The 27844-nt window shown below is 37.4% G+C and overlaps 1 protein-coding gene across 1 annotated transcript; it reads right to left on the bottom strand.

Annotated features, from left to right (window-relative positions):
• Positions 1-12217: 12217 nt before the first annotated feature.
• On the bottom strand, positions 12218-23664 carry LOC131079483 (uncharacterized). Its single transcript, XM_058017447.2, has 5 exons — positions 22968-23664; positions 17351-17606; positions 14245-14668; positions 13500-14012; positions 12218-12690 (listed from the first exon to the last, which is right to left on the bottom strand). The coding sequence occupies exons 1-5, from the start codon at positions 23662-23664 to the stop codon at positions 12622-12624; spliced, it is 1959 nt and encodes a 652-aa protein (XP_057873430.2). The 3' UTR covers positions 12218-12621.
• Between the last annotated feature and the right edge of the window lie 4180 nt (positions 23665-27844).

Here is a 27844-nt window from a genome sequence, read left to right as displayed (position 1 = left end):
ACATTTGTACTTTAGTTTTCCTAGCATGATCTATAATATCAAATGACTGAAAAGAATTCATCAAAGATTGGTTAAGGTTCTCATTTTGAAAACTTGAAACATTAGGTGCATTGGTCTTTGATGCAGGTGCAAAAGAATTAACAGGTGTTGAAGAATTTGCAATAGTCGAAGGAGCACTTACATTTTTATCCTTCGCATTGTCTTTTGGAATGGAGTTGTCCTTTGGAGGATTTGGTAAAGGATTTCCATGCTTAGCAATAGTAACTGGCAAGCGTTGAGAATCCTTGACTTGTGTAGAATCATCACTCTTCGCATTGACGGGCGGTTGTGCTGCTTGTGCTTGCGAATGGGTGAAAATTGCAAAGACATCTCCATCATGCGCATATGACACATCATCTTCTTCATACTACATATATCTGGCGTTAGAGTCGCCAACCAATTCTGCATCATCTCCTTGAAGCAAATTGACATCTTCATCACCAAATGGAGGAAGATCATTTTGTTCAGCTTCATAATAACCTGTAGCTGAATTCTGAGGTGGTGCTTCCAATGCAAGTTTCTCTGGAGTAGGAGGTAACTTGTTTTGATTGTGCGCAACATAATTGGAAGCATTGTTCGGATAAGTTCTTTGTGGAACATCACGGTAAGAAGTATTTCCTTGGGAGGAAATTTGCTTCTTAAGTGCTAACAACTCATTTGCTAGCTTTTGAATCATATGATTAACATAATTTGTTGAGGAAGGTGGTGAATCAACAATTTGATTATTCCTAACCTTGTTAGGATCCTTTCCTATCTTACCAGCAAGGATAAGATCATCTTCAACTGATATGACCATCCATTGTGCAATAGCTAAATCTGTAGGATTATCCCTACGCAAAAGAAAACTTACTTCTGGCAACTGAGCATTAATAAAGAAACATTTCAAATTTCTAGGAGTAGGTTGAGATACGGTTGGAATACGATTGGACAACTTATTAAACTTAGCCACAAATTATTGCATAGGCTCTAGTGGTTCTTTCTTCATTTGAGTCAACTGCGCTAATAACGCATCATCATATTCAACAGGCTTGAACCTTTCCTCAAACCTTATTCTGAGACTTGCCCAATCTGTGATACAATTATTTGGAAGATGATAGAACCAATCAGCAGCTGCACCTTGCAAGGTTTCAATAAATAATCTCATTGAAACATCTTCATGTTCAACATTGAGAACACCACATGCAATATAAAAAGCAACAATGTGCTCATCAGGATGTTGAGCACCATCTCCCAAAAACTTAGGCAAATTATTTCTTGTGCCTTTTGGAAGTTCATGTAAAGGTGTCGTTAGGCTCAAAGGACCAAAAGCAGTACCCCAAGGACCCAGAGCAACCATCCTTAACAGATTATATGGTGGTATTACAAAATGATTTACAAGTGGAACAAATGCAACTTGCAAACTTGACACCTCACTTGGTATAGGAGATCACTGTGCAGTAGGAGGAAAACTTTGTGTCCGCTGCAGAGGAGATCGCATCCGTGGAGGAGTCACAAAAGGGAAATTATGTTGCTGCAAAAACTCAAACGTAGGATCAAAAATTCCTTGTTCTTTTCGACCACAAGTATAGCTTGGATCAGCCAGGTTATTACTTTAAGAAAATCAACAATAAAGATATTACAATAGAAAAACACACTTTAACCCAAAAGAGAAAATATTGGTTGCAAGTCGAATCCCGAACATAGTCACCAAAAAATTGTTGGGTGAATATTTTGTCACTAGCGTACCAATGATAAAATATGTATTTCACATAGCTATGATAAGACAAAGTATTTCCTCTCATCAAGGGGAGGTTCCCTATTGGAATTTTGGGTACTACAAAAACTTACGCAAAACAAAAATTCGGGTGTAAGCTTAGGGCATGTAATTCTCTTTTTTCAGAATTAATGTATTCTCCCTTCACTTGGTGATATTTCTTACAACTAAATAAACTTAACCACTAAATTAAACTTCTTCACAAAGATACAAAGATACTCAATATTTAGACAACCTTGTAAGCCCAAAGTCTTACATAAGTACAACTACTTAAATCACCACTATTTCAACTTAAATCTCAACTTGTAGCTCAAAGTCTCCAAGATGTGATCAAAGATTCCTAAAACTACAAGTAATTTGTAGCAATAAAAATCTTCCTACGCAATTACTTAATTATCAGAAGATTTCCCAAATATGTAGATAGCACAAAGTCTATTTCCACAATTAGAAAACCCTTTCATAAACTTTCACAATTTCACCAAAAGATTCAAGATCACAAGGAACAATTATGAGAACTAAACATAAGAATGATTCCAATCACAATCACAATCTTTAGTCCAACATAAAGTTTGGTAACTAGCGGATTGCTATCTTTATTTCCTTGAATCAAATTTTACATCAAAAGCACAAAGTCTTAATTGAAATAAAAAATTTGGCAGAGTTTTGCTAAACATAAAAAAGATAAATATGTACAAATGAGGGTCCTCTTTATATATGAAAATAATGGAGAAAAATGTGGGCACAGTTGACTAATACAACTGCATAGTCCCACTTGACTACAACTACTACATCAAATAAAAATGCAAGTGCAAGAAAATTTGCCGCGATTAAGACTATGACTACATGAAAAGAAAGTGTCAAAGGGAGACACTTTATTCATCTTTCTCCTCATTGGATTTTTGAAATTCCTCGAACTTGACCAAAACAACTTCCATCTCGACTTTGTCCGACATTGTGGTAGAACTGGTGATGGCGCGAACACGGGAAATTGCATCTTCAACTTTCATGTATTTCGTCCTTCCATCTTTCAACATTGATGCAAGAACTTCAAAACTGACTTGTATTTCTAGCAACTTATCAAATGCATTCAATGTGAAATCTTGTTTTGTATAGTGATCTATCAGGGAAATAAATTCTTGTATGATGGCATCACTGGTCACAAGATTTTGATTATCATCATACAAATAACAAAGAATTTCAGCTCCACTTGTTGAAATAAGATGAATCTCATCATCACCTTCCTTCTTCTCCTGATCCATCTCCATAATCATGGACCTTGTTTCTTTCTTATGAGACAACAATGACAGAATTTGGATGTTTTCTCTCTTGTTGGAATTACTTTATTTTCCACAAGGACGTCAATTTTGAAATCCCCCATTTTACCCCAAAGCATTACGCTCTATTCAATATCTTCTACCTCTTCAGATAAGGAAGTTTTGACACCTTTCATTTGACTTTGAACAACTTCAAAGTCAGTCAACAACTTAATTGTTGAATACAGAAGATCGGAACCTTCTGATTTCAAATGAGCAATCCATTCATCCACTACTCGGCCCTTGACGCCCACCTGCTCCACTCTCTTGAGAGCCTCATTATCAATTGAGGAAACAATTGGTTCAATTTCTTGTGAAGATTGTGTGACCTTGAGAACCACATTGGTCAACTGCTCACATTTATGCTTTGATTCATTATTTTCATCTCTTTCTTGATCAAACCTTCTCATAAGAGAATTGAAAGCAGCTTGAGAGTCTAACTTGACACTCTCATGTGTCTCCACTCCAAGTTCTACAGTCTGTATAGTATAATCTCCAAGTTGAATATTATCCTTGTTCTTATCTGAAGATGGCACCATAACCTCAACATATTTCCTTTTTGTAGCAGGATCCACCAGCACCTGAGAAACAATCTTTGGCTTTTCAGTTCTTTTGGATTTGGGAGGAACGAAGTGTTCAAAATCAATTTCATTCGGTGAAATTACCCGTTTTTTCCTTTTAGGTGCTAGTATATCCATCTATGGTGGTAAATTTGCTTGAGTAGATGGAGTTGTGGCGTTCTTCTAAATGACAACCAATATCTGAGGAACATTCTAACTTGAATTTGTAGCAGCAAAAGATGGAATGACAGGTACTAGGGCTACGACAACATATGGTGTTTCTATTAATGGAGCCGCAGTAGCCATTATTGATCCCTTCTTGCAAACAAGTGTGGTTGCAATTGTGGACGGTGCATTAGTGGCAACAATGGTACTCATGCGAGGTGGAGCTTCAACCATGATTGTTATGGAAGGTAGGGTCACCAACTGTTGCTTTGCAATTACTTGTTCCATAGATTTGGTAAAGTCCAAAATTGAAGACTCAATAATGGATGTGGGAACATCATCAAAACTTGACAAACTAGACAATGTAACATATTGTTGATCACCCTCCTGGTGTGGTAATTTTGTATTCAACCCTTCATTATCATATTCTTCCTCCTCTTGATTTGAATCTGATTCAATAGAATGAATGATAACTCGTGTAGGAGTTGATACATGTGAAGTGGCAGGTGTACCACTCTCACCTTGATGAGTTGGTTCTTCATCCTGCATTTCCTCTTCATGAGGAATTTCTCTTCTCCTTGTTCTTTTTCTTTCTCAGTCTCTTCAATAGTTTGCTTCTCAGGCTCCACTATTTGTGTCACTTGTACAACTAAGGAAGATTCACCTTTCTTCGACCCTTTGATAGTGAATTTGATTTTAGGTCCTTTTGCCTTGGATTGTGTCGAAGGGATTGATGGAGGTGCTTGCACATCTGCTTTGCTTTTGGTCCTCAATTTAGTTTTTTACCAACTGGACCATCACTGTTATAATCATCCCTAGAATTGCAGGAAGCTGCTTCATTCTGATCTTCTTTTTCAATAACCATGCATGACTATTGGCCAAAATAGGGGCAATTCTTTGAGTAATGGATTTTCCATTTTTGACCATTGGATGGGCAGCAATGGAGAATCAACAATTTTCCTTTCAAAATAAACTAGATCCACTACATTATCATTATCCTCCATTGTCATCGGGATTTTAGCCAAATCAAGATTTTCAATTTGCTCCAGGTTGAGATGACTAAAATCCATTCTCCTCACATCTTCATCATTTTCATACTCTGCCCAAACATCTTCGAGCTGATATACATGAGTATAGCTCCTCTTAATGTTGTTCTTCATTCCATGAAAATCAAAATTATTACAAGCCTTGAACCTCCTCATGGTGTTCCATTGCATTTCTTCTTCCATATTTTTGGCCTTTGGGTTGGTCATTACTAAATATTGGCCAATGGCTTTTGGAAATTTTAAGCCAGTCTTATAAGCCTGTGACTATTTTTCATGCACATGGATCAATTGCCGACGTAACTCCATGAGTACAATCTTATCAGATGGATATCTTGACAATATGAAAGGTTCACTTGTGAAACATCCTATGCGGATGTAGGTGAATGTAGGAAATTGGAGAAAGACACAACCAAAATGAGAAACCCTATTGTATGTTGCTTCTGAAAGTCTCTTCTTCTGTAAGTCCTTATCAAACATACATTTCCATACAAAAAAGAAGGCATCATTGACCCTTCTGAAGTGACTTCCCTGATTCTTGATTGTGAGCTGATCATAATAGTTCCAAACATGAACTAACCTCTCCTCACTTTTTGTAGACAAACTTGGATATTGCCTCATAAATGCGGCTGCATTCACAAGGTATGAGGTCATATAAAACTTCAACGTTGTTTTGACCTCTTTCAATTGTGCACAAAGTGCATCACTAATCTGCTCACCCCAATCTATCTTGGTATTCCCTTTCTTGATTATACTCGTATAATAGCACATCTAGTTATGAAAGTAATGAGAATCTTTCAAACCTTTCACTCATGCCAGCATAGTAACCATGTCATTATACTCTTCATTGAAATCACTTCTATGAAAGTATTTTGGCCATCTTGTAGTAATGGAACCCTTAGCTGAAGATTGGAAAACTGTGTTGATCATTTTCTTACACTTTGGTTCATTCTTCTCATAATACTCCTGAGCATTTTCTTTGGTTATATATGCTACTTCTTCCACTGGTGAACCTTTAAACACACTATTGAAGAAAACATTGTCTAATGTCATGACGACATTCTGATTACTATCCTTCACCTGCCTGGTATGTGGATCAAAGTGATCCGCTACTGCAAGTACAAAATCTGGATCATGGGTTGCTACTAGGAAAGAAGCATACTTGTGCAACTCCAACCTGATTAGATTTGACATATGTGAGGTGGCTTTCTCAACTCGATCAATGAACTCCTACATGCCCACATGACTAATTTCTCTATCCTTTATCTCTTTAACATTGAAGTCAACTGAGCTTTCTGAAAACATGTTCAAGTATTTATCATACTTGTACTTCATTTTTTTAACAGATGGCTTGCTTGGTGTGGACTCTAATTGACTTGTAGAAGGCTCGGATTTTCCTTAAGAAAACTTTGACATTTGCAAAGTACTACATTCAACACCAAGGATTAGTGTTTTGAAAATTATCACCATCAAAAGAGCAGATTTTATCAATTGGAACAAGAATCTAGAGCTAAATTGGACTTTGGAAAAAACTTAACAAAAAACTTGCAGGTCGGACTTTAAAGTACGACCTGCAGGTTTGAAAGCCAAAAGTCGCACATTGGACTTTAAAGTCCGATGTGTAAAGAAAAAACATCTTAGATTGCATATTGGACATTAAAGTTCGATGTGCAAGTGGGAAGAACAATCTTTGCAGGTCGGACTTTAAAATCCAACCTGCAAGATAAACAAAGATCATATGCAGGTCAGACTTTAAAGTCCATTCTACAAGTTAGAAACTTGCGAGGTAAATGACATGTCGGGTTTTAAAACCCAACCTGTCAACTAGAAAAGACACAAAGGTTGACAAGTCGGGGTTTAAAACCCAACATGTCATCCAGGAAGAACACGGTCTGCTAACATATCGGATTTTAAAGTCCAAAATGTTATCAGGGGAAGATCATACATCACTAACATGAAACCCAATATGTTAGTAGGGGAAAAACGAAAAAATTGCTAACATGTCGGGTTTTAAAACCCGATATGTCAGCAATGAAACCCCAAAGCAACTAACATGTTGGTCTTTAAAACCCTTTATGTTAGTTGGAAAAGCATAAATCTCTTGTATGTTGGATTTCAAAATCCGACATGCAAGAAGGGAAAAACAGATCAAAGAAATAGGGCATTCCCTCGTATGTTAGGGTTTGAAACCCGACATGTGAGGATAAAGGGGAAAAAAGGAGATTAGGGCATTTAGATTCAAAATCTCAACATGCCCTAATCCACAACAAAACAAACAAAAACCCTAACACACGAAAAATAAAAAACGCAGAAGGAAAAACGCAAAAAGAACATACCCGGAGAAAAAGATCGACTCTTTGATGAAGAATTCACGGAAATAATTACCAATCGCGAGCCAAAGACGAAAAAATGTGGAGACCAAATGAGAGGGGAGCCAAGACGAGCCAAAGACCCGAAGAAAATGACTAAAAAGAATAAAAAACTTCATTAAAAACCCTAATTAAATAAAACACGGATTGCAATAAATGCAATTCATCCTGATAGGTCAGACTTTAAAGTTCGATTTGTCAGTCACAACACAACTCGATTGCAAGTCGGACTTTAAAGTCCGTCCTGTCAATTACAAACAGAAGGGAAACTGACACATCGGACTTTAAAGTCTGATGTGCTGACATGACTCACTGCAGGTCGAACTTTAAAGTCCGACCTGTCAATCAAAACATAAAAACTCTCTAACTTCTAAACGACCAAACATAAAGAGAAAAGACCTAATCAATGAGGTTGATTAATCTTTCCCGAAGCCTGTGAGGTACGAAACTGACCAATTTCGTAGGGCTGCCTCACGATTTTAGCCATGCTAAAATCGAGGACAACACAATCGGTCTACACAACCCCGATTGCAAGTATAAGTATTAGAGTCTTTCCGTTTATACCCACCATTTTCTTATTACAAGTTTATCTGTTCCATTTATTTGTAGCCGATTACCTTTAGTGCCTATTGTTGTTGTTTCCTTTTTATTATGCCCTCATGTTTCATTTCCGGTTTCGAAAGGGTGATTGCAAGTTCATTATCCATTGTTTTCAATACTTGCAATCGGGTCTCTGAGACCCAATTGCAAGTGATTTCAAAAAAAATTCACATTGCTTGCCTCCACAAAATTCTCATGTTCTAAAGACATATTATGAAGGCTTTCCTAGAAGATTGCAAGCATATACCCAATCAAAATGCTTAATTGCAATCGGGTCTTCAAGACCTAATTACAAGTGGAAGTGTAAAATTTTTTCCCTACATTGCACTTGCATTCCACCTCCAAAGATCCAAAATTGGTCCAAAATGCACTAAAAAACACTTGAAAATGAATCTCTAAGATCCAATTACAAGTGCAAACTTGTATTTTTCCATTACACATATGAAGTTGTATGTTCGTTCTCCACAATTGCAAGTCAATACTCTTGTTTTTCCACACATGTAATACAGTCCTCAAAACCCGAAATTCACTTGTGAGCATTTTTGCATCAATTTATCCCTTCCCTTGTCAGTCTTGTTTGCACACACGATCTATCAAACCAACAAATCAAGGCATGGGCATTGTTTTATAACAATTTCATCTTGAATAAGGTGTTATGGGTTATTCATCAATGAACAAAAGAAGAAGAGATACAACAGTAATTCATGGGACCGCCCAAGGGTCAATAATCCTCATGAAGTCATCTGTAAATAGAATTCATCCAGTGACAAAGTGAATCAAGCATGGAGAAAGAACACAATGAAGAGAAGAATTTCCCTCTTGAAGAAATAGTACTACCCCAAGCATGTGATAAGGTTAAAGTTCGCTAGTCAAGGACACAAAGACTATCAAAGGTGCAAGTTCTTGTTTCGTTTCAAGATGCAATTCCCAAAACCAAGGACTTCAATTAGAGTGTCTTATAATAGCATGAAGATCAAACAAAGGATTATGCAAATAGAGTTGTGTCTCTGAAAACTTAGTTTCAATTATGCATTTGTAATTTCATTTTGACAAATTACATGTACTGTCAGAAATTGTAATTGCGAGAGATCATATCACTTGCATTGTTGTAAATTGTAATTGCATGTAAGCAAATTACAAGTCGAAAGACAATAGGACTGTAATTTGAATAAATCATAGTTAGTTAGTTGTGTAATAAGTCTCAGTTGGTTAGACTTCTCCCACATTTTTCTCTCAGACCCTCTCCTATATATAAACAAAGGTGCTCTATGTAATTGATATATTTTGGCAATGCAACTAAATTCTACCTGTTTGTATGTGCACTCTAAGACTGAGAGCTTAGAAGTAAATCAAATTGCTTTCAATAAAAGAGGTGAGTTGTGTAGAGACTTTGTGCCAATTCAAGTTATTATGTGATGACATTTTCTGAAATTGATTGTGATTTGTGTTCTATTGTTCAAGAGGGATTTAAATTCAATCTTCCAGACTTTGAGCTACTAATTGTATTTAGAGTTATAAGTTTGGTTTTCAAACTTGGTCTTCCAGACTTTGAACTACTTATCACATTTAAAGCTAGTGTATAAAGCTCGAGTAAGGAGATAATTTGTAAACTTTGTGTTGCTTTTATTTTTAAAACTTGTGCATGTAAGGTGAAGTGCATCATATAGACATACTTTGAACTACTATGTGTTGTACAATGTTATAATTTTGAGAAGGTTGACAAGATAGTAGGAGTGTTGAAGATTTTGTGCTTTCATTTCTATTTTCCCATCTCAAGGAAGTGATGGAAGTCTTTGTGCTTTCATGGAAAATTTGCTTCCCTATATGTTCTAAAAATCCTACAAAATGTTTCATTTCTATATTTACAGTTGTTGCTGTAACTTCTTTTCTAAAATAAGAGAAAGAATATCGTCTATTTTGAAAAAAGAAAATAAGATGTCATCCCACCCAAATTAGATTAATGTTAGTAAGTAGTAAAAGGGGAGCCTTCCTTTAGAGTTAGGAGATTTTTTACTCACACACTGTGGTTGAAACCATAATTTTGCACATCCTACCAGGTGTACAAAATTTTCAACCAACAACCTTCAAGCCTTTAATGGCTTCCTTCTATACTCTTTTGAAGCCTTTAATGGTTTCCCTCAAAGTTTTCAAGCCTTTAATGGCTTCCTTCAAATCTTCAAGCATTTAATGCTTTGTCCCCCTCTCCTCTCAAGTCTTCCCTTGTTGACACTTGTCAACATGTGATTGTCTTAAAAGAGAGCACATGGATTGAGGATCAACATTTTCTCAAGCAATCATAAACCTTCCTCAATCAACTCAATCTCAACCCTTCATTTGCCCATTTTTTTCCTATAAATAAAGCTCAATCCTTCATTGTTGAAAGGACACGAGTTATCCATGCATTGATACTTTGCTTAGAATTTGAATGTTTTGTAGGAAGTCTTTGTATTATGTTTTAGTTCTTCCACAAGTTGGAATTGCTATTTAACATTAATACTACATTCACATCTTCAAACATTCAACACTTCACATAATGAACCATCTCACATCCTTCATTTGACATCCATGTCTGCTAGTGCTCAAGCTAAGGGCATACTTCACATAGCAACAGGATCTTCGAGAGGAGGACAAGGAAGAGTCATGGCATAGGGAGCATCATGGGCAAGTTCATTTCATTTTGTTTATTTCCTAACTAGCTTCTTGTTTTAATCTTCTTTGATAATGCTTTGAATGGATTTGTTTTCATGTTTTGCTTATGGTTGAAAGCTCATTCACCAACATGAATTTCTATTGGTTTATACTAACCTCCATTTTCACAACGTTTCAATAACTAGTCACCCAATTTGGGGAAATCTGCAAGAGTTGAGAGCTAAATTAGACTTTTGCCTCAACAAAAAGTCAATATTCTACAGTAATAACAAATTAACTCAAAGATTTTCTCTAAGAGTAGAGAAACATCAAGCAAACAAACATGTTTTGTGAAATAAAGAACATTAGTCCCAAATAGTGAACGAATTTCAGCCACCTTTATGAGGATGAGAAATATTAAGTGTGTAGTCATTAGTCTCAACCAAAATATGATGAGTAAGTGCAAGTTCTTTTTCAAGTTAACAAAGGATAAAACAACTACCAAGCAAATATGTGGTGATTTTGAAGCAACTCCATGACCAAATGTGTATCCAAACTTTATCTCAAGTCATATCTTACTGAGAGGAGAAAGAGCATCATGTGGGTACTTTTCCTTGACCACATAGCCACAAACTCCCTTGCTAGCCATATTGATTGACAAGTACCCTTTCCCTTAATGAAGGGTTCCAATGGGGAGAAACCTTGACGAGAGGTAAATAGATGATGGTGATAGTGTAATACACATGCAAGCATTCAGCAACTCTTGCATTGGAAACAAACAATCACAAGAAAATGACAAGAAAAATGGGAGCTTTGGTCAAAGACTTTAGCAGGATGCAACCACAATCTCATGCAATTCTACCGTTATTTCAATGCCTCTAAACCAATACACATTGGATGATCTTAAAAGATATTGATTAATCAATCATTTGGCCAATCACACTGTAGAACACCTTCTTTCGTTTCCAAGAAGACATTCTATATCTATCTCATCTTTGACTCTTCGCTAAAAAAAGGCTAACCAACCAATATGATGCCAATGTAAAATTATAAGTATTTATGAATAAGAAAAATAAAAAAGTTACAAAGCCGAAAGAACATGGTACAATATTACTACACTCGCAACAGGTTGTGCACCCTACATATACTTTGGAACATTTTTCTATTTGATGAGTAAGTCATCTAGTAAGAAAATGTGAATGTATAAGATAAACTACACCAACGATCTTACTGCTCAAAATGTAGAAACCTCCAAGGATGAGAAACTATTAAGGTTGAAAATAGAGATTGCAAACACTTCAACACTTAGTGACAAGTCCGATCTCTACAAAATCGAAGATTCCATCATCAAATTTCTAGGAGTCAAGGCAAATTATCCAACAGTTGATCAACTTCATCGGTTACAGCCAAGTTACCCCAGATGGATTCTGAGTGTACTTGGTTTCTATTTTGTTCCTCTGATGTGCTCTTTGACTAAAAGCTCCCACATGTACCTAAGGCCTTGGGTGAGTTGATCTTCTGTGTCTTTGTGTGCTTACTAGTTCTTGTATTAGTTAGCCCATTTATTCCTCCTCTTCCATCGTGTTGTGTCATTGTCAATAATTATTACTCAATCATGATTCTGTTGAAGTCTGACCCAACTTCCCAAAGACACTGCCGCCATGAACTAATGCTGAAACTCTGCACTACCGATACAATCACTTGCAGTAGAAAATAAGAATAAGAATTCACATCAACAATTATTGCATGACAATATAACGATTGATGCTTTATTTCAATATAATGTCCAGTTACACAGAAGCGGTACAGGGAGGACCTTGTATAAATCAGCACCCCTTCCTCGACTATGATTTTTCTATTTAAAGGTCCAATGTTTACCAGTTAGGCCACAATTGATGGGTTAAATGTTTATAACCATTTGATAACTTACTTCTAGTTGACAGTTAAAATTACAAATTAAGTCAGCTTCACATGTATTAACATAACATAAAATTATACAGTCTACACCATCCTCTACGTGGTTGTGTGGGGAAAGTGGCATGTCCACAACTAATTTGCAGGAAATAGTTTGAAAAGACCTTTGGTACACCACCAACACAGCAGCTCTTTTCATTCCAATAACAAGTAGTTACATACACAATTCAAAGAAAATCAAGATATCTTCAACACGACCTTCATAAATTCATATATCAGATAGCTCAAAGCTGCAGAAGGAAGGACCTGTACAAATGCAAAAGTTTGAACATGTCAAATACAATAAGAAAATATTATATCAATTTGTAACAATATGCACTCAACATTGCCCAGGAAGCCAAGCAACTGTTCATTCTAGAATTTGAAAATGAAAATCGCTTGTGGATGATGGCATGGCCAAGGAGAATAATATATAAGTCCATCATTTCAGAGAAGTATGACCACTAATCTCAAGGCAAACGAAAGCTACAATATTTGAACAAACAATTTTAATTAAATCTCTTATTGGTGTTCAAATGTGAGTTTCTTTACTCCTTAAGTAAGTGATATACAAAGCATGTTACAACTAACTTTGACTTTTCATTAAAGAGGTTCAGATTCTATAGATATACTTCAAAAATATATCTTGACATGCTCAAGAAAATTTTCACAAATGTAAAAGAAAAACACTTATATTAAAGATCAAAATTATATACAGCCTACTATCATTTTCCCAACTTCAACTTGCCCAAAATATTGCATGCACAGATAACAAAATCAAAGGCATGCTAATTTTACTATCGCATACAAAATAATAATATAGCATCCCTAGCACAAGTATTACCTTTCTTTCTAGTTAGAAATAGAGGATTTCAACGAAGTTTAATTGGCTGAGCGTAGTTTTGATGTTCCCTTCTAAAAATTGGAATTTCAAGATGATGCGCTCTTAAAGATTATTACATTCATTGGAAACATGTTTGAATTTACTATTTTAGTATATGGTAATATAAGAAACCAGATAATCACAGGTTTACAATAAAGGCCCAAATGTTAAGAAGGTGAGATTTGCAACAAACCTGCACTGTACTGGGGAATACACCAGCATACAGAGCTCCTGCGCCATCTCTCTTTACTATGAAATTAAATGTAGCTACTAAGCCCAACTTTGCTGTCTCTTGAAGCTGAAGATGCCTGCGCACTACTTCTAATGGATATGTCACAATCTCTGCACAAGCACCTGCAATTGCTCCATATACCAAGGTCCTGACTGGTCCAAGCTCCATCTGTTTGCTATTATCCCTCACCTCTTCCTCTTTAGAACTGATTTCTGCTTTTAAGGTTTCTATTCTCTCTCTTTTATCCTGATTCAGCCATCTCAACCGTTTTTGTCCCTTAGGTGAACTTAAATAGGCAGCTTTCAAGATGTCATATACTCCATAAAATACTGCTCCTGCAGGGGCCATGCTCAAAAGTGTTGGAGAAAGACCTTTATAGAGAGAGAGAAAGCCTTCAGTGCGGACCATATGCTGAAAACAACCAACAACACCGCCTAGGGTTTCACCTCCTGGTGCAACCAGCCTAGTTCTAATCTGCATAAGTTTAAGAATTAAATCTAGTGCAGAGGAATACCTTATTGAACACCCACAGAATCATATTTGAGAGAAAGAAACAAGAATAGCAGCTTACATATTTGAACGATGAGACAACAAAACAGAGATAATTTGAAATGATGTATTCTCAAACTAAATATTCTGGTAAGCATTTTGCCTGAAATAAAACAAAATGGAAAAAGGTTATGGGTAGAAAATAAGGGCTGCTTACAGTGTCCATGGGAAGACATATCATAGTGGCTACAATTCCTGAGACAGCCCCAGCTGCGAGTCTGTCAGAGTTTATGATTTCTTCCTTTCCAGGTATTTGTAACAACCAATTGCAGTACATGTCATATGTTACAAAGTTTATAGATTTAAAAGGGACCATACGAAAAAGATTCAAGGCATTTCCTTTCCAAAAGCCTGTAAACCCTTCAGACGACCAGATGAAATGAATTGTTTTGTACCAATTATCCTTTGCCCCCCGTACAATGTATTCCAGCTTCAGTCTTTCCAAAGGGGCAACAAAAGTTCTGAGCACATCAAGGAGAGAATTCAGGTTAATGAATTTGAATTCAGACAGACAATTGGCAAATGTGTAGGAAAATTGGAAGAATCCAATTTGTTTCTTGAATTTATCAATAACAAAAAATCTGAGTAAATTTCATAAATAATATTGAAGTCCAAATATGGAGCAACAAAAAACCATTATTATGATCTATCAATCCCAAATTTCTGATAACTCCTGTAACCATGCCTTGAAGACACAAGCACAAAAAATGAAAAACACTGAGTAATAAAATGCAGATTCTAGTGTTTTACTATAATAATCTAAATCAATGCTATCCAACTCAGAACCAGGGGTACAAAATTACCAATTTACTGGGCACCTTGTGATGGTTCCCTTGAAAACAGTGCTGATAGAGAGGGTGAAATGGCCAGGTTAAAATTTCCTAATGATGAACTTTGTAGGAGGATATCTGAAACTCACCACATCCCTCACTGTCCACAACATAGTTATGGGTTTGAAAAATAATTAATTTGAGTCATTCTGGATGCCGAAAAAATTGAAAAATCTGGAATGTAAAAAAAATCAGTGAAGTTTCTATAAAATTGAAAAATCTGGACCAAATCAGATAAATGTGGCTGGTCTGAAAAATCTGGTAACAATGGTTAACAAAATTTGATAATCATCAACACTTTCAGGGGGTTATATCATTATGTTCTCTAATAGCCTACCATTATCAGCCAGGTAGGAAATGTCTAACTTCAGTGCCTGAGAGCGAACCAATACATGGATGATATTAATCAACAGATTGGTACTCTCTGCCCAAGGTACAGCTTCTATTGCTCGTTGCTTAACTGAAATTCTACCCTATTGCTCAATCTTGTGGTACTACAGTCTACCAATGAAATAAACTGCTATATGGTAAGGTCATTCTTTTATATTATGCATACACATAAAATCCATCTTAGAAGGACGTGTACATGAGGCTAACATGTGTAGAGGAGAGATGCAAGCCTATTTCTAATGAGACACCATGGGCTTGTTGGAAGGTTGGTGCCTTTGTCCCTTGTTTGTTCAGCGCCTCCCTCGGGGATTCGTGACATAGCTTAACCACCTCCCATGGTTTGTATCGGGCATTAATAGATCGATCTTTTGGTGCAATGACAAACCTTGGGCCAACAAGTGGTATTAGAGCATAAGTCACAGGTTTGAATCCCTTGGTCGCGTTGTGGGGGAGATTGTTGGAAGGTTGGTGCCTTCATCCCCTTGGTTGTTCAAGATCGAACTTGAGTATTAATGACATGTCTTAACCACCTCCCATGGTTTGTTTATCTCTGATGTTTGTATCAGGCATTAATAGGTCAATCTTCTTGTGCAACGACAAACCTTGGGCCAATAGGGCCTTCCTCAAAGCAGAAACAATTTTTTTTTAAGGGATTTCCACGTCAAAGGTGCCATTCATGTTTAAAAACCAGTTAAGAGGATTCATGTGACTAGAAAAGGCCATTATACCCCTTATGAAATCATGCAAAGATATAATGCATATGCATGTAGATCGTTCTCATTATCTTCTTATACCCAAAATGTAAGTTTGGCCATTTCTGTAAGAACAAAGCCTCTAGAACAAATTCAATTGAATATCAAGCAAGAATTACCTATGCATATAATTAAATATAACTAATATGCAATATAATATAACATTTCATAACCACATTCGTCAATCAATCAGATAATTGATCACAATGTTATTAGAAATATGGGCCGAGAGATAGAAGCTGCAATAGTTATAATTGGATATACGTGCTACATACAATTTCAATCAAATACATCACAATTATATAAGAGTAAAGTCTCATACAATATAGGAAACTCCCATAACAACTTACCCAAATATATTGAGTTGCTTTAAGTTTTAACAACTCAACACATTCGTACCTCTAATATACTAACCTATTTAACAAACTATACCAAACCTTACAAATAATTATTTTATGGATCCTATGTGAACAATAATCCCCCCCCCCTTAGTGTGAACATGGTAAGAACTCACACCCTACATCTGCAATAAGCCCAAGTCTTGTGGCTCATGATCTTGATTCAAAACAAAAGGCACCACCCATCAACCTTTCATGGTTTTCACACAAGTTTACCACAAAACTGAACATGAACAGGAACCCATCAACTGTTCACCTCGTGTGGTTTTCTGGATCCTCTCACAAACCCTTTCAAGATCCATAAACTGACTTACTTTGGTACTTTTGTTCGGCACTATGATTGTACATCAAGGAAGTGATATAGAAATCAACATACATATCACAAATCTGAAAAACAGAAATCTTAATTGTAGTCATTGTTATCGATCGCTATCACTCGATCTCGAAGATCATAGACAACTGCTACTACCACTAGAAGCTGCCATTGGCTTTAGTCATTTTGGCACAAAATGGGAATGGAACATTGGTTACTATTCCCCCCCACAATGTGAAATTTCCACTTATTCACACAACTAGGAACACTGACAAGCATAGAAAATGAAATGCCACCAGAGTTGATAAGCGGCCCCGTCGTTGGTGATTGATGAGAGGACGTTGATTATCCTCCAACCTCCAGTGCCTCCAACCTCCAATCTTGAATTTATCAAAAGCACATATTCTTCATCACTAGGACATGATAGCTCTTCATCATTGGTATTAAGGAAGCATGATGATCTAGTTTATCATCTTGTAGATCTTGTGCCCTCTTCTTACAATTCAAAATTACATGTCATTTTTCATTACGATAGAAGCATTTGATTTTTCCTTTTGAAGGAATATGCTTGGATTTGTACTTGCCTTTTTTTACTTTGTTATGTACAAATAATACCTCTTCAGATTCTGAGTCTCCATTATGGTCAAGTAGAGTAGATATTACCCCTTCAAAACTAATGGTTACCTTGCTTGATCTGAACACCACTCCAGACATATTTTTAGGCAAACTATTCAAAAGTATTTCTTTAGCATCATCATCTTTTACTTTCTCATTAATCCCAGCTAGTTGATTCAGAAGAGAGTGAAACTTACTAATACGATCTTCCATTTTTGTACCTTTTTACCAAATGTTCCAAAGTAATTTAAACAAACAATTTGCATGAAAAATGATTTCTATTCATTCAAATGATTATATTGAAAATCATATAATATCAGGCTGAAATAGAGATCTGAAATTAAATATGAATATTATCACCAAAATAGATAAATCATTACAAACTACAACATAATAACAACAAAATTATCTTCCCAATCATAGCGACAAAACTTATAGAGCAATTGGATGCATAGGAAACCTCCCAATAACAGTTACAACATGTACAAAAAGATTGGAAATCCACATACCAATAGCAATGTGATATCTTTAGAAAACACCAGCCAGAGTAGATCTTTCACCGCTATAGCTAGTCTTCTTCAAGAGGGATTTCGTCCTCAAGAAGGATGATATGGACCAAGTCCAAATCTCCAGAACCTCATGGGGTTACAACCAAGAAATGAATAAACCCAACGTGCTCAAACAATCCTCCCAATGCTCTTTTATAATTTTTTGAATGTCCCTTGGCCTTCCATTTCCTCTTGCCTTTTCATTTTCTTTTCTTTTATTTCACTTTTGAATTAAAGGTGACTTTTTTTATTTCCCACTTTAATAAGTCACTTAAATATATAATATGATCCTTATCATGTATTTTTTTTTTAAAAGAATAATATTAAATAATTAAACATGCTTTTAATCATTTAATTATATCTTAAACCAAAAGGGGGCATTACATCAATCCATACAATCTTTGCTTCAATGTTGTCTTCGCACTTTCCACTTCAGATCCAAAGAGCTTGTTTAATGACCTCCCAAATCTCTTTTGCCGATTTTGCAAAATCCACATGGTGTAAATATGCTTTTGATAAGCCGAGACCAATAGTTCCCAAAGCTTTCTGATCTTTGATATTCCACTTTGCAAGTTCATTTGTATCAGTTGGTATGATTGAATTTGGTTTCACAACATTCCAAAGATCTTTTTCAATAAAGTGTAACTGCATTTGTGTAACCTTAAATTTTTTTATTTTTTTTGGCAATAAGAATTACAAGACAAACACCATAGCCCGTTAAGGTTAGAAAAATAATCCAACTAATGAAAGGGAGCCCTTCCACCTTTTGTTCACCGAGAGCCCAATCTGGGAGGGTGAGAGCATACGGTGTTCTGGAGATCGTTAGATGCCAATAACTAAAAAATACAATGCATGGGCGGCAAGCCAGCCCCTTCTGCTTATCCAACAGGAAAGAAACTAAACTTCTTGGCGGTAAACCAGCCAAGAGAAACAACAAGAAACTAAAACTCAATCACTCTACCGCATATTTCAGCGAGAGGACATTACATAAAGCTATCACTCTACCACATATCTCAGCGGGAGGACAATACATAAAAACTAATCAGTCAACCACTTATTCAGTGGGAGGACTAAGTTACAAATACCAAAAATTAGGCAGCAAGCCTGCCTCTTCCACTTGTTCAGCGAGTATGCTTACAATTCAGAAATTGGTTGATAGTACTACTATTCAACCTTACAAATATAGGAATGATAGAATAGAAGAGAATGCTGAATCACAGAAGATAATATCACCAAACCAGCTCAACACCAACTTCTTAAAATCTAATACAAATAACAGCAGGCTGGAAATGCATAACCAGCAGCACTGAATCACACTAAAATGCTCATATCTCACTCAAAACTCCTTCAATTCACCCCAAATTACTCCCAAATTGACACTAAGAACCAAGCAACTAAGAAAAAACTGAAATAGAGCTTCTCAACACCCCAAAATACCAAGCACACAGCCCAATGCACTCCCAAAAACCCATGCCCAAGCTGGAAAATACAATTTGCAATATAAAAACAAAGACTCCAAATTAAAGGTTGCAAACTTACAAATCATATCGCCTATAGCATAGAAGTTGTTCGAGCCAATACCTAGAATGATAGGTCGTACAAGTAGGGAGGTAGGAATGAAACTTCGCTTCAGCCACACAACAACCAACAACACAGAAAATTACAGCAGCAACCCAACTTCCTCAAATCCTCACATTCAAACCCCAACAACACCACAAAATCCACACAATAGAGCCTTAGCTAGGAGTGATGTCTCACACTCAAAACTGCAATTGAAAAGTCTAGAAGGTTTTCACCCTTGAAAAAGCCTGGAATCAATCCGACAGCATAACATTATATTTTCTTTCGATCATCAAATGAGAGGCCAAGCACTTGTATAAATAGGTTTCCAAGACTGAAATTCAAATTCAAATGCCTCCAAATTCCCCCTCAAATTTGCATTTCATTTCCCCCATGGTGGACCCAAGAATGGCGCCATATCCAAGTCAAAAACACGCCTAGGAAGAAGACCACGATTTTTGGCATGAATGTATATTTTGTCAAATAAAATAAAGTCATCACATTCACTTAGGCGTCCCTTCTTAACACAAAATAATTCGCCTAGGCAAACTTAGGAAAAAATCATATTATGCACAATTCCCAATATCAATAATCAGTAATAAAATAATTAAATATTAAACCTTAGGATAAAGAAATAATACTTAATTAAATAACTTATAACTCCAATACTGATTATCACAAAAATCAAGGATGAAGCTGAGCAATGAAGACCACTGAACTGTGTTGGATCGGAACCATATCCAAGACTGCCACTTACTAATAATAGTAAGTCATGAAATACTGCTCCGACAATCATGATCTTCGCACTCAAAGAAAGAGCTTGGAAAGCTCAGTAAGACTGCACCATCCCGACAACCAAACCCTAACTTACTAAAAATAGTAAGTTCACAATTCACCAAAGAGTCAATTGCATGTTATGCCACATTGGAGTCGATGGAAAACCTAGAAGGAAACCACAAGCAGAACTGAAGAATTCCCTCCTGACAAGCTTGAGCAGAACTCCACAAAAGATGGAAACCTTAATTCTCCTTTCCACATACTCTACGGGTCTCCGAAATAGGCCAATGGACCACTCAATGCATCAATACTAAGAAGGGGACATTACAGTCTGCCCTTCCCAAAATTGTTTGTCATCAAGCAGTAGTAAGCCATGATGCTGTAAACTCTCACTCTCCCATGTAGCATCCTACACCTGTAAGTCTTTCCACTTAACCAAATATTCTCTGATGGTTCTCCTCCTCAACAATCGTTCCTTGACATCAAGGATGGCCTCATGAACTAGCACCAATTCTCCCTCTTCATCCAAAGGAGGCAAATCAAAAGAGACTATCACATTGTGCCCAAGTGCTTTTCTAAGGCGTGACACGTGGAAGACATTATGTACTCGGCTACTTGCTGGTAGCTCCAACTCATATGCCACAACTCCCACTCTCCTGATGACCTTGAATGGCCCATAAAAACATGGCTTGAGTTTTTCCACTCCACTCTTCTTGAGAGCAAACTGTCTGAAGGGCTGGAGTCTCAAGTAAACCATATCACCAACCTCAAATGAGCGCTCGATACGCTACTGATCAGCATACAACTTCTGCTGATTCTGTGCAATCTGGAGGTTGTCCTTCAATGCCCTTAGAATATCCTGACATTGTTTAACCATATCCCTAGCTTGGGGTGCTCTGCTATCACCAAACACCAAGTCAGCAAAGCTAGTGGCCTCATAACCGTAGAGCGCCATGAAAGGAGACATCCAGAGGGACACGTGATAAGTGGAATTATAGCAGTATTCACCAAGGTGTAGCCATCTTACCCATGCCTTTTGCTGTTCTGAAACATAATTTCTCAAATAACCTTCCAACCACTTATTAACTATCTCTGTTTATCCATCTGTCTGAGGATGGTAACTCGTGCTTGGTGTGAGCACAGTACCACACAATCTGAAAATGTCCTTCCAGAAAGAGCTTAGGAACTTGTTGTCTCTATCACTCACAATGTTTTTAGGCAGCCCATGTAACCTAAACACCTCACGGAAGAACAAATCAACAACCTGAGCTGCTGTAAATGAGTTGGTGATGGCGAAAAAATGAGCAAATTTTGTTAATCTATCTACCACCACATAAATACAATCCTTCCCACTAGCTTTCGGCAACCTAGTGATGAAATCCATAGAGATACTTTCCCATTTTTGACTGGGAATTGGCAATGGTTGCAATAAACCAGCGGGTGTTGTGTGCTCGTCCTTGTTCTTCTGACAAGTATGGCATTCCCTAATGTACCTCAAGACATCTTTCTTCAACCCCTTCCAAGCGAATCTCTCTCGGATCTGCTTGTAAGTCTTGAAAAACCTTGGTGACTAGCAAGAGGTATGTCATGGAAAGTCTGTAATACCTTCTCCTTCAACTTAGATTCAGGTAGAAGAAGGATCCTACCCTTATACATAATCAATCCATCAACCAATCTGTACTTTTCATCATGAAAAGTGCACTCAATGATGCTAGTTGCAAACTGATTCTTGACATAATCAGCAAGCAACAAGTCCCTCTAATCAACAGTAAGCTCACTCATACAGCTCAAATGGGGTCTCCGGGAAAGTGCATCTACATGACTAGGAACTCGAAATGCCCAAAGTGGCATCTGAAAGCAGTCTTCTCCACATCTCACGCCCTCATCTTGATTTGGTGGTAGCCCAATCTAAGAGCTATCTTTGAAAAGAACACAACTCCATGTAGCTCATCAATTCTCAGAATTGGGTACCGATTCTTGATGGTTTTCTGATTTAAAGCCCGACAATCCACGCACATACGCATGGTCCCATCCTTCACCAAAACCACAACCGAAGCAAAAGGGCTTTTGCTTGGTCGAATGTATCCCATGTCAAGAAGCTCCTTAATAGCCTTTTCTATTTCATCCTTCTGCTTCTTAGGGTATCAATAGGGAGTTGTCATAACAGGCTTGGCTCCCTCTTCTAGCTCAATGATGTGCTCTGTACCTCTTTCAGGAGGTCTACCAGGGGGTGGATTCTCAAACACCTTACTCCTCTTTGTTATCAGAGCCTGAAAATCTCCAAGATAGCTTCTCTTTTCTTAAGTGAGTTTGATGGCATAACCATACACTCTGGAGGTCTTCTTAGTGATGGATTTCCAAGGACCTTCCTCTTGTTTGTGATTAGAGCTTGAATATCAGTAGTGTAGCTGCCCTTGTCTTCTAATGGATTTGATGGCATGATCACACACTCTGCTGCCCACTCCACTTGGTTATGACGGATCAACCTCTCCATTCTCTTCAGAGATACAACCTGCGGGCCTCCATTAGACATCCCTCACAAAACCACCTTCTTTCCTTCAGACATGAACTTTAACTCCATGGTTTGCAAGTTAACAATGATCTCACCAAGAGATCGCAGCCAATGAATGCCAAGGACCACATCATCAGTCCCTCCAATATTGACAACATAGAAGTCATCCTTGACTTCATAGTTACCTAGCTTCATTGACATGTTTGACACCATCCGTTTACAACCAATGGTTGATCCATCAACCACCATGACCTTGAAGTCTTCGACATCATTAGTGATAAGGCCCCTCTTGGCGACAATCCTAGCATCGATGAAGTTGTGATTAGCCCCAGTATCAATTAGAGCAACAAGTTGATGTTCTCCCAATGCTCCTCGAACTCTGAATGATTCATTTTTGTGGAAGCTAGAGAGTTGGGCAAATATACCCCTATCTTCTTGATCACTTTCAAGCCCTTCTGGAGCCTCTTCATACTCACTTCCCTCCGAATCAAGTTGCTGTTCTGAATTTTCAGAATCTGATCCATCGGCTGAATATGCTTCCATTTGCCGAGCATTACTCTTCCCATGGCATCTATGACCCAGAACCCAAGGTTCTTTGCATGAATAACACAAATTCTTCCTCCGAATCTCTTGATGGAGCTCATCATCCATCCGGGAAGGGAACTTCTTAGGCTGATTAGAGAATTTCTTCTTGTCTTTACGAAATGAGAAAGGCTTTGACTGAAATCTGGACTTAGGGGCAGCCAACTCCATGCTTCTAGCCTTCTTCATTGCATCAACCAAGGTGGGTAGGTCAAAGGCTTTTACCCAACCTTTCAATGGTTCATCAAGTCCCTCAGTAAATAGGACCACTAACCTCTTCTGCAAGATACTACTAACCATAACTTAAAGACTTTGAAACTCAGTTATGAAAGTGTCCAAAGAACCCTGCTATTTGGGTTGTGCAAGCTCTCTAAACTTCACCTCTAGATCCTTGGTATCAAATCTTTCTATCAATTTGTTGGTGAATTCAGCATAGGTATGGATCAAGCTATGAACAAGGGTGACCAACCCATGGTACCACCATTCATGCACAACTCCATCCAGGTGCAAGGTAGCAAACTTGATGACCTCTTCTTCGGGCATAGGTCTTAAGGACAAGTAATTGTCCAACTTCTGCACCCAAGCTCTAGCCGTGCTCTTACTGCTTCCATCGAAGTGTGCTAGAGTAACCTTCCCAAGAGATTGATGGTAATCTCTTGGAGTGGAATACCGATTGTCATTCCTTCTTCCTCTCTTCATTTTCGGATTCATGTACTGATCCAAGGTGAGGATATCTCGGATCTCTGCAGGGAGAGAAGCATACTCTATATAGCTACTCCTTATCTCATCAGCAGTAGGTATCTCAACTTCATTTTGTGGTGTTTCTCTGGGTAGAAAGACGGGTTGTAGAGGTCTTGGAGCTGAACCTCCATTTTTGCTCCCATTGTTACTCCCATTTCCATTTCCTCTAGGATTATTAGAAGTACTAGCTTCCGGTCCATTGTTGGGTTGGTTAGGGGTCCCAACAACGTTCTGGTTAAGGTTGGCCAGCAATTGAGACATCATATCCATCATGGCATTAAATTGTCTCTCAACCTTTTTGTTAGGTGCCTCATTCTATTTTGCAGCCTTATCTGCCATCGAATCTACTGAATCTACAAAATCCACTTCCTTACCTTTGTTTCTCAATACCTCTGAAAAGGTATCTTCTTACGACACTAAAGGAATCTAAAACTGTTGTCTCCTTTGTTCTCTGTTGTAGTAACGGACGTCTCTGTCACTCATGGAGAACTCTGACCACTCAAAAATTCACAGTCTGGCAGGAAGACCATCTCTGATACCACTCTAATATTCCCTTAAAAAAAATTTGTTTTTTTTGCAATAAGAATTACAAGATAAACACCATAACTCGTTAAGGTTAAATAAATAATCCAAATAATGAAAGGGAACCCTTCCACCTTTTGTCCACCGAGAGCCCAATCTGGGAGGGTGAGAGCATACGGTGTTCCGCAGATTGTTAGATGCCAATAACTGGAAATTACAATGCACGGGCGGCAAGCCAACCCCTACTGCTTATCCAGCAGGAAAGAAACTAAACTTCTTGGCGGTAAACCAGCCAAGGGAAACAACAAGAAACTAAAACTCAATCACTCTACCGTGTATTTCAGCGGGAGGACATTACATAAAGCTATCACTCTACCACATATTTCAGCAGGAGGACAATACATAAAAACTAATCAGTCAACCACTTATTCAGTGGGAGGACTGAGATACAAATACCAAAAATTAGGCGGCACGCCTGCCTCTTCCACTTGTTCAACGGGTATGCTTACAATTCAAAAATTGGTTGATAGTACTACTATTCAACCTTACAAAATATAGGAATGATAGAATAGAAGAGAATGCTGAACCACAGAAGATAATATCACCAAACCAGCTCAACACCAACTTCCTAAAATCTGATACAAATAACAACAGGTTGGAAATGCATAACCAACAACATTGAATCACACTAAAATGCTCATATCTCACTCAAAACTCCAATTCACCCCAAATCACTCCCAAACTGACACTAAGAACCAAGAAACTAAGAAAAAACTGAAATAGAGCTTCTAAATACCCCAAAATACAAAGCACGCAACCCAACGCACTCCCAAAAACCCACGCCCAAGCTGGAAAGTACAATTTGCAATATTAAAACAAAGACTCCAAATTAAAGGTTGCAAACTTACAAATCACATTGCATATAGCATAGAAGTTGTTTGAGCCAATACCTAGAATGATAGGTCATACAAGCAGGGAGGTAGGAATGAAACTTCGCTTCAGCCACACAAGAACCAACAACACAGAAAATTACAGCAACAACCCAACTTCCTCAAATCCTCACACTCACCCCAAGAACACCACGAAATCCACACAACAGAGCCTCATCTAGGAGTGATGTCTCACACTCGAAACAACAATTGAAAAGTCTAGGAGGTTTTCACCCTCAAAGAAGCCTGGAATCAATCCAACATCATAACATTATATTTTCTTTTGATCATCAAATGAGAGGCCAAGCACTTGTCTAAATAGGTTTCCAAGGCTGAAATTCAAATTCAAATGCCTCCAAATTCCCCCTCAAATTTGCATTTCATTTCCCCCATGGTGGATCCAAGAATGGTGCCATATCCAAGTCAAAAACACGCCTAGGAAGAAGACCACGTTTTTTGGCATGAAAGTATATTTTGTCAAATAAAATAAAGTCCTCACATTCACATAGGCGTCCCTTCTTAACACAAAATAATTCGCCTAGGAAGACTTGGGAAAAAATCATATTAAGCACAATTCCCAATATCTATAATCAGTAATAAAATAATTAAATATTAAACCTTAGGGTAAGGAAATAATATTTAATTAAATAACTTATAACTCCAATACTGATTATCACAAAAATCAAGGATGAAGCTGAGCAATGAAGACCACTGAACTGTGTTGGATCGGGACCATATCCAAGGCTGTCAGAAATAGAAATGCCCAAACAGCCACTTACTAAAAATAGCAAGTCATGAAATACTGCTCCAACAATCATGATCTTCGCACCCAGAGAAAGAGCTTGGAAAGATCAGTAAGATTGCACCATCCCGACAGCCAAACCCTCACTAAAAATAGTAAGTTCAAAATTCACCAAAGAGTCAACTACATGTTATGCCACACTGGAGTCCATGGAAAACTTAGAAGGAAACCACAAGCAGAACTGAAGAATTCCCTCCTGACTAACCCTAACAAGCTCGACTAGAACTCCACAAAAGATGGAAACACTAATTCTCCTTTCCACATAGCCTACATGTCTCTGAAATAAGCCAATGGACCATTGAATGCATCAATGCTAAGAAGGGGACATTATAATCTATATCTGCCACGTATGAAAGTCTCTTCCTTCAAATTTCTCAATGAAAGTTAATTTGTCCAGGATTACTCTTTTAATCAAAGGTGTCAAGCTCAACTGAAAATGCACCTTGACTATAGCACTTTGACACAAGACAATTGATTTTCCGACAACAATACCACTAGAAGGCAATAAAACTTTATTTTAATTTCTAATATAGTTAGTAACTATAATTAGAAATCAAGTGTATTAAAAGTTAAAACACAACTTTAAATATTGACTCTATAAAAGGAAAAGTTTTGACCACTATGAAATTACCTAGGATGACAATAATCAAATCCCTAACTATGCTCACCTCATATACGAGGAAGGAAAGCCAAGCTCTCACAGGCCTCGATTTAGTCTCTACACAATCACATTTGCATCAGAACTCCACTCAAAGAGAACTGTTGTAGAAGGCACCAATCAACTCGCCTTGATATAGCAATTTCAACTATAAAAGAATGAAATAAATCTCATGAAGCCCTGCAAAATATGTGCAGCCAATGAGAGTTTGATCCAATGGATGATATTCGCCTTTGGAAATGAAGACTCTGCCAAGGAATTAGCAAATGTGGCCCCAAATGCCAATCAAAGCAGAAATCATCAAACATATAATCTCCAGTCCCAAAGATAAAATGAGCATCTGAAATGGTATGTTGCAAGGAAATCACGACCCATAAAACTAAAGCCAATGAAAGAACACCGATCAAAGACAAAGCCACCTATCATAAAAAATGATCCACCAAGAAATATACATGGATCGCTACAATCACAAGAAAGAGACTCCAAATAATCTTTGTGAACAATAGAAAGATGTAGATTGATAAAAAAACTTTTCTCGATCAAAGAACATTTGAGAGCAAGGGAATGAGATCAAGGGAATAGTGCTTAACACACAAAGAAAAACTGTAGATCATTTTGGAAACTTGTCCAAGCTGAAATTGCAAGTCATTGACGATGGAGAATGCCAAAATGAATCAATAACTTGCCTCCTCAAGTAGAAGGATATAACTTGATAGATCTGGATGTCACAGAAAAACAAGTGTGCAAACAAACAAAACACACTTAGGCCCTAAGTGATAAAGCACAAAATTCGGTCTAGATTGTGCAACAATGAAGAGGAAGAAGCCA

Source organism: Cryptomeria japonica, chromosome 8 (genome assembly GCF_030272615.1).
Source record: "Cryptomeria japonica chromosome 8, Sugi_1.0, whole genome shotgun sequence".
Classification (NCBI taxonomy): Eukaryota; Viridiplantae; Streptophyta; class Pinopsida; order Cupressales; family Cupressaceae; genus Cryptomeria; species Cryptomeria japonica.
The sequence above is the reverse complement of the archived record's forward strand: the minus strand, read 5'-3'. Positions and strand labels throughout refer to the sequence as shown.

Excerpts from the sequence above, each read along its gene's own strand:
- LOC131079483 (XM_058017447.2), bottom strand. The coding sequence starts at position 23,664 with ATGGTTAGTAGTATCTTGCAGAAGAGGTTAGTGGTCCTATTTACTGAG. Across the intron at positions 14,013-14,244 it reads TATGTCTTCCCATGGACACT|ATTAGAACTAGGCTGGTTGC; the intron begins GTAAGCAGCCCT and ends AAACTTATGCAG. Across the intron at positions 12,691-13,499 it reads TATTCCCCAGTACAGTGCAG|GTCCTTCCTTCTGCAGCTTT; the intron begins GTTTGTTGCAAA and ends GCATTTGTACAG.